Here is a 15,646-nt window from a genome sequence, read left to right as displayed (position 1 = left end):
TTCAGGTTCATGAACTTGCTTTATTTTGTTTTAAATTTTTGATAAAATATAATTAATCTCCTCTGTAACCCTACATATTTCATTTTATGCTTTTAAAACACTATTCTGAGAAGGGGTCCTTAGATTTCACTGAACTCCAAAATTTCTGTATTACATACATCATTCTTTTCCACAGTGTTATTTTCTAGGTTGTTACAACAATGGCTACTTGACATGTTGTATGAATGTGTGTGTGTGTGTGTGTATACATTATGTTTACACACACACAGATGTACATGCTTGAATCATATATTTATATGCATGTATATATATACACACATACACAGTTCAGTATGAATTTCTTGGAACAAAGTAAAATAATTAAATTATTGACACATACTTTTCAGTTTCTATATCTTTATTAAAGCTTTTAGTATGCAATATATCCTTCTTTTGTCATAACCACTTCTTTTACATAATTTGCCATTGAGTTCATAAGATTTTAACAAGCATTTTTTACCCTTCTTCATGAAACTACCTTTTTCCCATTAGATATTTTAAGTATGCCTCTGCTAAATAGTCACTTTTTTTCCCCAAATCTAACCTTGCCCATAGCCGGCAAATGTTCAGTGTGGCTTAAGTTAGTTCTCAGGGAATAGTTTATTTTAATCTCATAAATTTCCTAACATTTTATTTTGTGTGGGGCATGACAGAAAGTCTCCTCCCTCTCCATTTTTTAATTTTTTAAGTTCCATGTAGAAAAAAATCGAGTAATTGTTTTTTGACATTTTAAAATTCAGATTTTCTTCCTTCCTATTCTGCCTCCTCATCACTGATGTGGTGAATAATCTGATATAAATTATGCCTGTTCTATCATGTGACAGATATTTCCATACTGCTCATCTCATGATAGACACATATCATCCATACAATAGAAATCTCATGAAGGAAATATAAATGGAAGATGGTAATTCTTATTGTAGAATACCCTTTCTATTTGGAAATTTCTTTAATTTGGAACAGCATTTACCAGAGTCTATCTTTCTTTCAATAAGGACAAAATTTCAAGGCCCAGTGGAAGGAAAAGAAATGCCAGAAACATTTTGGGGGGAATTGGTCTGATGAAAATGCAAGGTTTTATACGCTTATCAGAGTTCCATCTCACAGTGTTAGTAATCTTTAATGAAAAATGTGTTTCATCAGTAAAAGTTACCTTTTCCCAATCATCAGTCCTCCAGAATTTGTACTATCTTGTCTATATTAAGCATTTTCCCCCTTCACTGCTATAGTTAGTAGGTTTTTGTTTATTTGCTACTGGTTTATATGCTGCTATTCCAGGGATAACAAACCTATGTCAAACTACAGGGTAAATAAACAATGACATCTCCAGTTTCCCAGTCTTTCTAAATGTCTTTACTTGTCATCTGTGGATGAATTACGCTGTTTTTGCAGTAGTCATTTGTTAATATTTTACATTGTTTTTATTTTCAACTGCACTTAATGCTTCTATGAGAGTTTCACTGTGGGATTGAATGATCTTTAAAATAATTGAGGACATACCAATAGCCACTACAACATCTCTATCAGTCACTGAAGTGTGATCTTTAAGAACTGCACCTTTTATACATTTCCTTGGGGTTAATCCATTCTTCAGAAGCACAAAACTAGACACAAAAAATGAGAGCAATTAAATGTGTATGGGATAAAGTTCAGGAATGAACTGAGAACTAAGTACAGGTAGGGAAACCATTTTCATTCCTAATTTTCAACACAAGGTCAGGCATTCTGAGGCAATCTAGTATAAATAGAGGCACACATGTACACTCACACATCTATTGCTATCATAAAATGAAACCATATAAAAATTATTGCATGCTACAAATAATTTACATGCCACTATATTCATATATAAATATTTACACATATTTGACACAATGATTTTCAGATGAATTGTTTTCTCCACATTCTAAATTCTTAATCTTTTCATTTTCTTCTCTGCACTTAGTGATTGTAGTACTTTCCAGATCATAAAATATTTGTGAAGGACAGCCAAATATTCTGAATGGGCACTTCAACTGCATTTTAGTTTGGGCAGTTGAGAAATTGAATTTTGTATAATTATAACAATCAAGCTTGGCCCCAGAAAAGAATTATTGAATGCACCAGAAAGAATCATGAAAGACCAAAAAATATTAGAACAAAAGGGATGGTGAAAGAGGAAGTGAGGCAGTTTTAGGCTCCACATAAAGAATTTCTTTCTTGGAGGGAGACTTTACCAAAATACAAAGTACTGTACTTCCAGAGGCTATGGGTTTCTCTATCATTTGAAATCGTATAGCAAATTTGCAAAGTCAGAATGGCCATTCATCTAAGATGATCTAAAGATAGAGGATTGCCAACCAACTGCAGGTTGCATTCACTGGCCTCTTAGTTCCTTCCAAACACACTGACTTACTATCATTCTGATGTTAAAATTAGTCATTAATAAAGATGACAAGTAAAGCTAAATCTTGCAAGTCTCTTCACTTCCTAGAAATGAATTTGCCATGCAATTTTTTTCATTTCTAAGTTTAAGTAGCTTATATTTTAAAAATGGATTATATATTTCTTTTATTTGTTCTCTCATTTCCTTTCCGCCCCCATTCAGTTACTTATTATTGATGGGCAGCAGTTAAGAACTGACCCTGCTACTGTCATGGATGATGTACAGAAGTTCCTGGGAGTCTCTTCTCACTATAATTATTCAGAAGCTTTAACGTAAGTATATCTACTAATCAACTAGCTTCATGTTCATCAGGAAACTGATTGGGAAGTATTTATAAGGTGGTGCTACTGGTACAGAGTTGGCTACTGCCTTCCAGGTAGTTAGGTAACATGATGGATAGAGAAAACTAGGCCAGGATCAGGAAGTTTTGAATTACAATCTCTCCTTAAATCTTAATTATTGTGTGACTTTGGGCAAGTTACTCAACCTCAGTTTCCTCAGCTATAAAATGGGGATAAAAAATTTTTTGTGAAGATTAAATGAGATATTTGTAAAGTGCTTTGCATAATATCTGGCATACCAAAAATATGTCATGTCTCACTTTTCTATTATGGTCCATTAGAGATGATCATTAAAAAACTAAACAACCCTTTGACGATACTTTCCTCATCCTATCTGATTTCTATCAATTCAGTATACATGCATTATGCACCTTCTAAGTGCATATACCAGGAATTGGTCAGAGAAAGACAAAAATGGGATAGTCCTTGTCCTCAAGGATCTATTGTTTTAGTAAAAGGATTTTTAAAAATAGGTTTACACAAACACCCCAATAATTTTAAGAAAGAGAAAGCTTTAAAAACTTGTAGAATCAGCAAACAACAATTCTAAGAGATGGTGTTCAGGGAGCAGTGAATTACAGGAGGGAGAAGAACAAGCAATGTTAAAACAGAGATACAGGATATGAAATGTTGTGTTCATGGAAAATTTAGTCAGGCACTTTGGCCAGAAGGTACAGTGTGTGGAGGAGAGTAATAAAAAAATAAGTATAAAAATATAGGTTTTGAATTGTAGACAATTTAGAGTCACTGAAGATTTTTGAGAGCATGACAGATGGTGAGATATGACACGATTATTTCTAAAAAACATCAATGAAGAGAAAATGAAACATATTGAATATATGTTATATAAAAGCAAATTCTATTTTCTCTCAGATACAACTAAATAAATCAGTGGTTAGAACTTTGGATCTGGAACCAAGACAACTAGTATTCAGATCTATCTGCAGATTTTTAATTAGCTGTGTATTCTGTGTCAAGTCACAATTTCTGTATGCCTCTGTTTTCTCTTCTGGAAAATAACACAGAATATATTGTGTTATTATAATTATAGTATTACATAATAATAATACTCTAAGCTTGATGTAATTATGATGGTAACACTTGGTAACGTGTTGGTAACATAACTCAGAACCTTATTTACCAATATCATTTTCAAAATCTTTCTCTGTCCCCTGTTTTTTTTCATTATTTGAATTTTATTTGTATATGGAATCAATGTTTGATAGTCAGATTTAAATACCTTCCTATTTTGTATCAAGGGGACACTTTTCTTACTTCTTATTGATAATTCTCCATATGTTTATGTATGTGTATGTTTATGTACACCAGGCTCTTTTTAATACAGATTAAAATCTTTTACAGTGAATTTCATTACCCTGAAAATCTTCTAACAGTAAGAAATATGTCCAAATCTACTCAACAACATTTCATTTTGAGGTGCATTATATACAACAAAGTGTTACAATCAAATAATATGGTTATCCCCTTGAAAGTTACTACAACAAAAGTTAGAATGCATATTAGGAAAACAATACCAAACCTCATCCAAATTGAAGATAGGGTAGCATTTCTTAAGAAAGTTACTCGAAAAATGTGAAAAATATAGCACATCATTCTCCTACTGTCTGAAAAAAACACAATTTTTAAAGAATTGGTAGCAAGAAGCAAATGGAATTTTGGAATTTTTAGAAATTTGGAATTCTTGGAAAAACCTCAGGACCAATACTTTCTGGAGTCACCAGCTGGTAAAGATTGTATCATCTTCTCCGTAGATACTCTACTCTATTTGCAGCCAATGGCAGGGCATCAGCTTCAAAGTCTTCTTTGTGTTCTTTGGTATTACTTATCCCAGCTATCATAGACCAAGATGAACAACTATGCCAATAAATCAAGTTTTCTGCTTTCTTTGTGCATATAAACATATTAGAGGGAATGAACTGTGCTGGGGGAAAGGGAATGGGACAGAAAGTCTCTTAAAGAAGGTGAGTTTGAGCTGATTCATGAAAGAAAACAGGAAAGTGAGGATTACAGGTGAGAAGAGTGAGAACAATGCAGGCATGGGGAATACCCAATAAAAAATATTCAAAGTAGGAGGGTGGAGTATTATGTGTGAGGAAGAGCACCTAGTCCAATATTGTTGGATCAGAGTCTATGGAAAAAAGTAAGGATAGGAAACCTGGACAGGTAGGAAGGGGCCAGATTGTAAAGATCTTTAAATGCCAAATTATTTTCCATTTGATCCTAGAAGTAATAGGGATTCCTGGGGATTAGAATATCAATATTGGTATAGATCAGTTCCTCTACTACTGGGTCAACATGTTGATTATTTACAAAGACATCCAATTTTTAGAATGATTATTGTTTTAATTTATCTTAAGCAACCAAGCAACAAAATCCCCTTTTTTAAGGACACATTCATGTTTCCAATATTGTATCTCCTCTTGACAACTGGGGAAATCCAAGGGAAGAATATTATAAATAGATACTAAAGGTGAGTTTGCCTCTATTTCTCAGTTTCCTGTCCTTGAACCAAAAGGAAGAAGTCCATCTGTACAACTTGTGGATCTTACTTAGAATACATTTGTTATTTTCTGATAAAGTTATGAAGCTTAAAAAAAAAAAGCTTTAAAATAAATTGAAAAAGTTGGACTATTGATTAGTCCTATCTTATTTCTTAGTATGAGTTTATTTTTTCTGTATTCAGTACTGTGTATGAATAGACCTTATCACCTTTGTGGCATCTTTTTCTTTATATAAACTTAGAAGTGTGGGGAAAAAAAGCTTTATTTGACTTTCAAGGTCTTCTTTAGTTAAGCAGTAGCTCAGAAAAACACCCGAAAAATATAACTTCCTCTTTCTATGACTCATACATGAAAGCACATGTAAAAGATACAGTGTAATATAGTGGATTAGGGGACCTGATACCCTGGAAAGTTCTATTCATGGTCCCCCTTTTGATTTGATAATTACTTATCTTTGACCTTTTGGTTCTGTAAGCTTGTAGAAAACACTTCCAGTGTTTTCAGCATCTGTACTAAGTTAGGCACATGACTTTAGTTGTTTAAAATTCACTTGACTTTAAAGAAAATGGTAAAAAAAAAAACCTAAGTGGTTTTGGTTTAAAATTGGAAATTCAAGTTTTTATTTTGCTTTTCAAGAATCTTGGGAAGAAGATTTTATTTATTTATTTGTTAAAGAGGAAGGAAAAAGTCTCCATTTAATGCTTTCAAGTTGTTTATTGTTTGGTCTTCTTAGTTTTTTTAGAGGCTATATTACAAAACATAAGTTGGAGTTGAGGATTCTATAAAGACAATTTTTTAAAGCATGATCCTTGGCCTACACACTATGCATTGGTCTGCTCTGTAACTGCCTCAAGAGTCTGCCTCTTATTCAACTCTTTTGCCAAGAATAGGCAATATAAACTTAAGAGAATAAAGATCAAAGTCGCTTGTTCTATATAAGAAACTGTAGGATACCTGGCAGTTGGCATATGCCCAGCTGAAAATGCCCATTATGTGATTTTTCAAACTGTTTGGTACTAAATGGGTAGAATAGTACTGGAATATCTGCACAGAGAGAAAATCACAGCTTCCTCTTCAGTAGGTGTGTCTGAAACTTCCACGCTGTTGATCCAGATAAATACAACTCCTTTTGGTTACTTTTTTAATATATTACTTTGTCAGGCCTGGATCTGCCCTTATATCTTAGATAGGCAAAGAGGTCATATCTTGGAGCCTGTCTAGGAAGTTAGTATTATTATTGTCTTTGGTCAGAATTTTTCCCCTTCATCCCAGTGTGCCACTTTATAGTTTTTTTTTTAAATCTTTTTATATTTGTCCTCCCCCTTGATAGGTAGCTTCTCTTCTGATTGGTAGTAATTTATTGTCTTTGGAATTGTTTAGCATGGTTGTCAGGATATAAAGATATACTTAAGAAAATGCCATCTGGGGGGCAGCTGGGTAGCTCAGTGAATTGAGAGCCATGCCTAGAGACGGGAGGTCCTAGGTTCAAATCTGGCCTCAGACACTTCCCAGCTGTGTGACCCTGGGCAAGTCACTTGACCCCCATTGCCTAGCCCTTACCACTCTTCTGCCTTGGAGCCAATACACAGTATTGACTCCAAGACGGAAGGTAAGGGTTTAAAAAAAAAAAGAAAAGAAAAAGAAAAGAAAAGAAAATGCCATCTATACAAGAAGATAAAGAATGGAATATCTGTATTTGACATCAATGATTTGTACTATTGTTAGAAGTAAAGAATTGAATATTTACATAAGAAATTTAGTAAACTAGTCAGTAGCTTCTGATTCTTTCTCATTTGCCCCGCTTTTTTGGTGGAGGGCAAGATAATAATTTCATTTGTGGAATTTTTTTCTCCAGTATTTGAGAGCCTTCTTCTTGAGAACTAATCTCAAAATGCCTTTGAATTACTATTCCTTTGATGAAAACTTTATCTTCTTCTGCCATTTAAGGTAGAATTGCCAACCCCCCAGATGTTACAGATCTCTGCTACCATAAATTTGAGTCTTTCTTCTAAAATTATGGATTTGATACTGTCCTAGAGTCAATTCCAATCTGTTTCCATAGTGGTAGGAACAACTGATGAAAATTTGATCTGTGCCAAAAGTGTGAACATGGGAAAACAAGTGATGCAATGTTGAGAATGGAAAAGAAACTATGTATGATTTTAAAATAAATTATTACCTCAACTTTAAGCTATAAACTATAACTCATGAGACAAAAATCTCTGTAGTACAAATAGAGAAACATTGTTTGAGTATGTAGCTTTCTGTGCTGCCTAGGTCTTGGTTTCACTTCTGATAAGTGGATCTTTCAGAACTGAAGGTTCAGAGAAATAAAAGTTCATTAATATCATTCAAATAACCCTGGATAAAAGCAATCTACAAAGTGCATTTAAGCAGTCCACAGAGAGGTAAAAGAAATAAGTAAGGAATTTCCCCAGAGTATGAGGAGGTCCCTTCCTAATATGGCTTATATATTGTCCTTGCCCAAAGAACCCACAGCTGGACCCTAGATCAGTCAACTGGGGGTAAAATTAACTCAAGCTGGCAAAGATATGCTCCTCAGAGAAAGAATTACAACAGCAGTGACTGGTGGTGTGGGAATGTGGGAGAGTTAACTCAAGGCATCCCTGTTGTTGCATTAATGTCATCCCCCAATATATTTCTTCTTCCTAGTCCTAGAGATCAGTTCTCTAGAGCAGCATTGTCTATTGTGCCAGCAGAGAGGGATCAGGCCATCTTTTATAAACAGCAGTGGCAGAAACAAACCTTACTTCTCTATATTAAATATTCAGACAATTAACTGGCACTGTGAATAGGGTCAGGTCTGGGGTCAGGAAGGATTCTCTTCTGGGGTTCAAATGTGACCTCAGTGTGACACTGAGCAAGTCACTTAAGTCACTTAGACATGGCCTGTGGCTTATATCTTATAGACTCTGTAGGAAGTTAGGATTATTGTCTCTGGTCAGAATGGCTCTCCCTTCATCCAGTTTATCTGATTTTTTGTCCTCCCCCTTGATAGGCAGCTATTCTTGCTTACATAATTCTGATTTGGTAGTAGCCTGTTTTCTTTGGAATTATTTAGAGTGGTTGTCAGTATATAAAGATATACTTAAGAAAATGCCATCCCTACAAGAGGATAAAGAAAGGAATACCTAGATTTAACATCAATGATTTGTCCTATTGTTAAAAATAAAGAATTAAGAATTTACAGAAGGAATTTAGTAAGTTGCTCAGTAACTTAAATCACTTAAATCATAGTTTGCCTCAGGCTGCTGATCTATAAAATAAGTTGGAGATGAAAATGGCAAACAATCCTAGAACCTTTGCCAAGAAAATCCCTAATGGGGTCATGAAAAGTCAGACTATTAAACTGGCCAAACAATAACATCTAATATTCAGCTTTTAGCCCCAGTCTGATTTTGTACCAGAATTTGTCCTCTAGTACTAGAATTTCTTTAGCACAAGAAATTAGATTGTCTCTATAAGGGCCATTCTAGTCTGGAATCATATGGTTCTAGAAGCTTGAATACTGCCTTCCTATGTTAACTTAGTTTTCCAGTATATAGGACTTCCCTTTGATGTTCTACAGTCCAACAAAACTTACCTTGCTTTTCTTCACACACAATGCAGTGCTCCATTTCCTGTCTTCATGCATTGCTCTGACCTTCCTACATGCCTAGAATTCATTATCTTCCTCAATTTTAGCTCTTAAGGTTTTTTATTTTATCTAACCCTCAAGAATGATCTTCTAGCCATATGTGTTTGGAATAGTGACTCTCTGAGCTGATGATGTTGGCTGGTCTCTTGAGCTCAGGAGTTCTGAGCTGTAGTGGGTAATGCTTATCAGGGGAGGTTAGTCTTAGCAGGATGAGCCCCCAGGATCCTGAGCAGGTTGTCTTACTGGTGCAGATCAGAAATAGAGTAGATCAAAAATTCCTTGTCAATCAGAGTGAGACTATGGAAAAAGATTGGGAGATCCAGTCTGAAAATGAATTGATTAGTTCCTTAAATAACTGTTAAATGGTATCTTTAAGAGTAAAATGCTTGGACTTTCAGCTTTGGTTTTTCACCTAAAGATAGATAAGTAGTTCAGTGGATAGCATACTGGACCTGGATTCAAATCCAACCCCCAGACACTTTCTGTGTGACCCTGAGCCAGACACTATTAATATGGGAATGTGGAAGAGTTACTTCAAGTCATGAAAGTTCTATTAATGCTTTGGCCCATTATGTGTCCCATCTTCTTAATAGTCCTGTTTAATGGCCTGTCTTTAGGAATCAGCTCAATTGAATAAATTGTATAAATGAGAACATTGAGCCACAATATTAACAGTTCTGAAAGTCAAAGTACCAGAGATTCAGAGCTGTTACTGCCTACCTACCAGAGTAGTTGTGATGACAAAATGAAATAATGTTTGTAAGAGTTTTCCAATTTTAAAGCACTGTAAAAATACTAGTTACTATTGTTATTCATTATATAAATAAATATATATATATATATATATCACGATATAGATTTATTATGAAGGTCTCAAAAAGAATTAAACTAAAACCAAATTTATTTTATAGTTTTATAAAATATATTAGAAGAGGCCAGGATGCTTTATGTATATATGTATATGTATACATATGTATAATTTTTAATGGCCTGACTTTAGGAATCAGCTCAATTGAATAAGTGAGAACATTGGGCCACAATATTAAGAGCTCTGAATCTCTGGTACTTTGACTTCTATAATATTTATCAAGTGCTTGCTGCTTATAAAGGGTTATATCATAGAATCATAGAGCTAGAGCTAGCAAGGAAGTCAAAGGTCATGTAGTCCATCCTATCTGATTTTACAGATGAGGAAGGTAAATCACTTGCCCAGGGTCACACAAGTAGTATGCCTTTAATAAGAATTTAATTCCTCTTTGACATGATATCTTATCAAATTTTGAGTACAGATATCACATCCTATAAAGTCTTCTTTGCTAGGAGCTAGACATCCACAGTTCCTTCAACTGATATTTATGTGAAATGGACTCTGAGGTTTTTCACCATCATTTTTGTCCTCTAGACACCCTGCTGCTGCTCAATCCCTTATAAACTATATTCCCTGAAACCTTTCACAATATTTCAAATGTACCTAAGGTGTCAGAGTACAAGGAAGCTCTGATATTCTTTCTGCCACATGTGTATTTCTAAGGGGAATTCTTCAGCAATGTTTATTAAGGAATCAACTGGCTGGGCTGAGTTTTTCATCATGGGTATATTTGACATATGTCAGTATCCAATTTGGAAGTTACCTAACAAAGTTATAAGGAAAATTATTAAATCAATAGCACACTTCCAAAAATGGTTTTATTAACTGCTGTCAGGATTCAGCCTTGTGCCTTGGGTATTGGTTTATTTTATTTTATTTTTAGAACCTCTTTTCCTGCATTAACAATACTTCCATCACCCATCTACCTGAAGGACTCTCTTTATTTTTTAAGCACCTAGATTATCTCACTATATCATTCTTCACAATAATCCCCAGGGATTGGTATTACCATTATTACCATATATTACCATTTTTATAGGTGAAGACATGGAGACTGAAAGGAATTCATTAACTTGCCCATCATCACACTATGTCTGAAGCAAATTCAAGTTTTTATGAACCCCAAATCCAATGATATGGTGAGGTTTAGGATTTAAATTAATATCCAATAACTCTAATTATTATATTTTATAAAGTATATTAATAATCACTTGAAATTGAAGAAATAAAAAGAACAAAAGTAAAGAACCTGAGTAAAATTCTCCTGCCTCTCACTTCACCCCACTTCCACAGCTGTGTTTTCTGGGAGGAGAGCCAGAGAGTGGCATTCCACTCAAAATATATCTTCCCTTTATTAGCACATAATGTGAGAGGGAACATGGGAAGCTGGGAAGGACAGTTTTGGTGAGCAAATACTAACTATACAGAGATTTTGCAAAATGTTTTCTTCATAGTAATCCCATGTGGTGAAGGAATACAATCATTTTTACCCCAATTTTGAAGATGAGGAATCTTAGTCTCAAAAATGTCATTGTGATTTGATGTGATTTGATGGCACACTTGAACAACTTAATAGGAATAGGAGTTCTAACTTGAACCAGACCAATGTTTTTGTGATTAGAGAACACTTTCCATTTCTTTCCTATTTTTACCTTAACATTCCATTACATATTTTTATGATAATTATATTACTTACCTTCCACTCCTTTCTATTATTTGAGATATTTACAAGTTAAATATTCTGCTCATATTGTTTGTTTCAGAGAGGGAGCATGAAAATTCTAAATGATTTTCTCTTGTTGAATTTCTATTTTTTCATTGATGGTTTCTAGGGTATGTAATGTTGGGCTTCATCTTTAGCTACTTTGCTTTTATGAATATTATTCCATTTCTGTGTCTTCTTGTATATATTAAAAAAGCTTTTTTGTGAAGGTCTCTCCTTGCCACATGCAAAATTTGTTATTTTCAATTAAATTACTAAATTTAATCTGTTTGTGTCTTGGAGTTTGAAATATAGTGTTTTTGTTTGTTTTCTGGAGGTAATTTGTTGGATTCACTCAATTGTTTTTTTTTCCCTTTTTTCAAAAGTTCTGGTCAATTTCCTTCTATTATTTCCTGAGTTATTGTTTTCCAGTGTTTTGATTTGTCATTCTTCTAGGAGACCTGTAATCCTTAAGCTACACATTTATATTCTCTCTCTGGTGTCAACTTATTTTTCCCATTAATTTCATTTATACTATTATTGTTGCAAAATTGATTTTCTATTTTCAGATTTTACTCCACTTTAGTTTTTGTGTTCCCATTTTATTAAGTTCTCTTCTTTAGAGAAACTCTTCATTGTTGATTCAGTTTTTCAAACATAACTGAATTTTAAAATATTAACTGAAAGATCTAAATTATGTATTCAATTTCTCTTTTGAACTATTCAGAAGTTTCTTCCTATTCTGAGTTTTCTTAGGACATCACAGGATTCTGTATTTTATAAACTTTGGATCAATTTCTTGTCCTATATTCATTAAGCATTTTATATGTGCCACGGTAGACATCAAAGGATATCAGACAGTTTTTAAAAGCATTACCAAAGATTAACAACCATATAAATGTTCCAAATCAGCAGTAATAAGAGAAAATCATATTAAGACAACTCTGGAGTTTTACCTCACACCTAACAAATTTGATTGTTCTGAGATTTATTTAAAATTTGTTGTTTATCCCTTGAAATCTTTACTTTTTGATATTGTTAATTTGGAAATAAATACAGAACCTCCAAGTAGTCAGAAAACCCACCTTTTTATTAAATAAAGCAACAGGCTCATTAATCTGAGCACCACACAGACATAAATCAAATTCCATACAGAACCAAAGGCTCTGAGACTCTGGGAGTCTCACATCCTTGGGAGAAAACACAACTCTTAGTGCCAACGCCAAAGAGATACTGGACCTGAGAGTATCTTTATACCTTTGGGAGGCCTACAAAGACTAACTACAAACAGGTGCATAAACCTCTAAACCCGCAACTGCTCTGACATTAGAAAATGGTCAGCTGTAACAAATTAAAGATAAAGGTCAAACTCAGAAGCTGGGCTTCCTGAGAGGAAACTTTTAACCAATATAGAAGCCTCCATAACAAAACAAAAAAAAAAGTGTTTAACATTTAAATCAAAATAAGCGTGTTTAGTCCTGGGGTTTCTCAAAAGTAAAGGTAAACTGAGTCATCCAAAAATTCACATTGATGATATGAATTCTCTGTCACTCACTTAATAATGGATACCATTACAGAGGTTACTGGGAAATGATAGGCTTTGCCAGCCTGTATCCCTACCCTAGGATATGGGGGAAAGAAGGGAGAGAGAGACTCAAAGACTAATCCTAATTGGATTTAAGATCTCTTTTCCTTGAGACCTGAAATAGCCATGCATGCTGTCCCACTTCTCTTTATTCTCAATCCTTTCTCTGGTTGGGGGAAACTAGTACATGCTGCTTTTTGAGGTATAGAGAAAGGGACAGGAGAATTTTGAAGGAGATATCATTAGCTTGGGAGGTTTATAAACATGGGGGAGAAGCTTTATTTTTATCCCTTTTCCCCATTCATGCTTTGCTTCATGTGCCTGGGAAGTTTGGGGTAAAGAGGATGGGTTTCTGAAAGTGTCTTTGCAGCAGGCATTGTAAGGAAAGGAATCACAATATTTGCCTCCTGAACAACCCTTCCAGATATATTTTTGTATTGGGTAAATGGAGCATGAAAAGGCAAGCTGCTGAATGAGAACTTTAAAGATGATAGGTGTTAATTCATAAGGGTTTCATCCTATCAGTGATCTTTGTCCCGTGGATTCAGCTGTTATTACTCTATATTTCCAGCATAAATCTATCTTTTGTAGGGTTAGAATTAAAGGAGTTCAGAGAAAAGGACCAATCATCTTGCCACATGATCTCAAGTCTTCTGATGTTTTCAGTTGTACACTTTGCAAAACCTCTCTACAAAAAATAGTTCCAGAGGTCAGTGATGGATATCACCTGGTCTAGAAGCCAATGGCAAAAGCAGTAAAAGATAGAGCTGGTAAAACTTGGAGAATTAGGGTTTCCAGTGGTTGTTGAAGATGAGGATCTTGGTCTTTATTACGTTAGAGGCAGGGGTCTGAAATGAAGGAAGAGTGGCCATGCAGGCACTGGGTCCTAGGTGGAATGCACAGAGCCTGTATAGCCCTCTCCTTCTGCACTTTCCCCCCCTAAACTCAGAAACCAGTGAAATAAATCTGGAAAACAGGTGCATAGATGAAATTCTTCTGTGTTTCAGATTTGATTCTCACAAAGGTTTCTGGTGTCAGTTATTGGAAGAAGGTAAAACCAAATGCCTTGGGAAGAGTAAAGGGAGGAAGTACCCCCCAATGGATTCTGAGGTAAGGTGGCTCTGAACCAAAGGTGTCATGGAAAATCATCTCGACCTCCTCTCTCTTCCCAACTTTCCCCACCCCAGCCATATAGTTTTTAACATATACCAGAATAAAGGCTTAATAATGTATTCTGCCTTTGTTAAAATGAAATTGATTTATCATGACTGGTGACAATTCCCCTTTGTTTGATTTGTGTATTCTTCTATTATAACATTGATAAAAGTTAAAGAAACCAGAGAACTTGCCTTATTGAGGTCAGCTGGAGATAGTGTGATTCTGAGATAACCCAGATTTCCTTCCCTACAGCAAAACTGTCTTCACCTGAAAATTTGAACCCTTAAAGTAATTAACTAAAACCAAACCAAAAGAGGTAGTGTATTGTCTGAAGAGAAATGCCATCAAAATCAAAACCAAACAAATTCTTTCAGTTCTCTTTGCTACCTGGTAGAAAAATCACGGACATTACTGCTAAACTACTCAAATGCATGCATAATTCAGGTTGAAAGGAGCTGAAAGAGACCATTCATATCGCATATAACAAACAAAATTACACTTTAGTAATTTAGGATCTAAGGAGAATGAAAGAAAAAAATGGTGATTTGGAAAAGTTGTCTAGGCTATAACAATGTACCTGCACACATAGAAGGACACATAATCAAGTTGACTGGCTCAGCAACAACAGACATTAAGATTTATATTAATTTTATTGCCTAGCTTTTTAGGACTTACACCAGTTTACTTTCATGAAAACCATTACTAATAATCAATAATAATATGCCAATATGACCACATAGTGATTTTTAAACAGGATTGACTGGGTTTAATTCCATCTATGACAGATCCTACCATTGTAACCCTGCCTAAATCACTTAACAACTTGGTGTCCAGCTTACAGAGTAGTTGCTTATTTCTGTTCCTGGAGGGCCTTTTTCACTGAGACCACTAAATCCTTCCACCAATGAAGTATATACATCCGTATAAGTGAGAGTTGTTTCATATTTATATATACATATATAAACATGTTATGTAGATTTGTGTGTATATGTATATACACACACATATATATTAAATATTGAAAAGTAATTTCTCCATAGTTTACAGAAAATATAAATGTCATTAATTTTAAAGAAATGACATTTTCTCCTTTGTTATAGAAATGGAAAATACTTGCAATATACAGCAATATATGCTTATTGCCAGTCCTCTCTGACAGAGTAATATTGGCATATGAAGTTCTATCAGTTCAGCAAAACTCCAACACTTTCCTTTTAGCCTTAATTCTGATATAACCTTTAGAGAAATCAATTTTCCCATAGAATATACAAAAGAGATACTGGAGCATATAAAGTAGGTTTACTTGGAAGAATAAAATAGCTAATGACATGGAAATTTTGCTCAGATA

The 15,646-nt window shown here is 34.4% G+C and overlaps 1 protein-coding gene across 1 annotated transcript in view; it reads left to right on the top strand.

Annotated features, from left to right (window-relative positions):
* The window catches only part of LOC100011021 (bifunctional heparan sulfate N-deacetylase/N-sulfotransferase 3), a 230,393-nt gene that overhangs the window by 210,230 nt on the left and 4,517 nt on the right, over positions 1-15,646 (top strand). The window contains exons 12-13 of the mRNA XM_001362764.4: positions 2,627-2,736; positions 14,148-14,250. Coding sequence (XP_001362801.1) covers positions 2,627-2,736; positions 14,148-14,250 — 213 coding nt within the window. The remainder of the gene's footprint in view (positions 1-2,626; positions 2,737-14,147; positions 14,251-15,646) is intronic.

This window comes from Monodelphis domestica, chromosome 6, assembly GCF_027887165.1.
Source record: "Monodelphis domestica isolate mMonDom1 chromosome 6, mMonDom1.pri, whole genome shotgun sequence".
NCBI lineage: Eukaryota > Metazoa > Chordata > Mammalia > Didelphimorphia > Didelphidae > Monodelphis > Monodelphis domestica.
The sequence above is the reverse complement of the archived record's forward strand: the minus strand, read 5'-3'. Positions and strand labels throughout refer to the sequence as shown.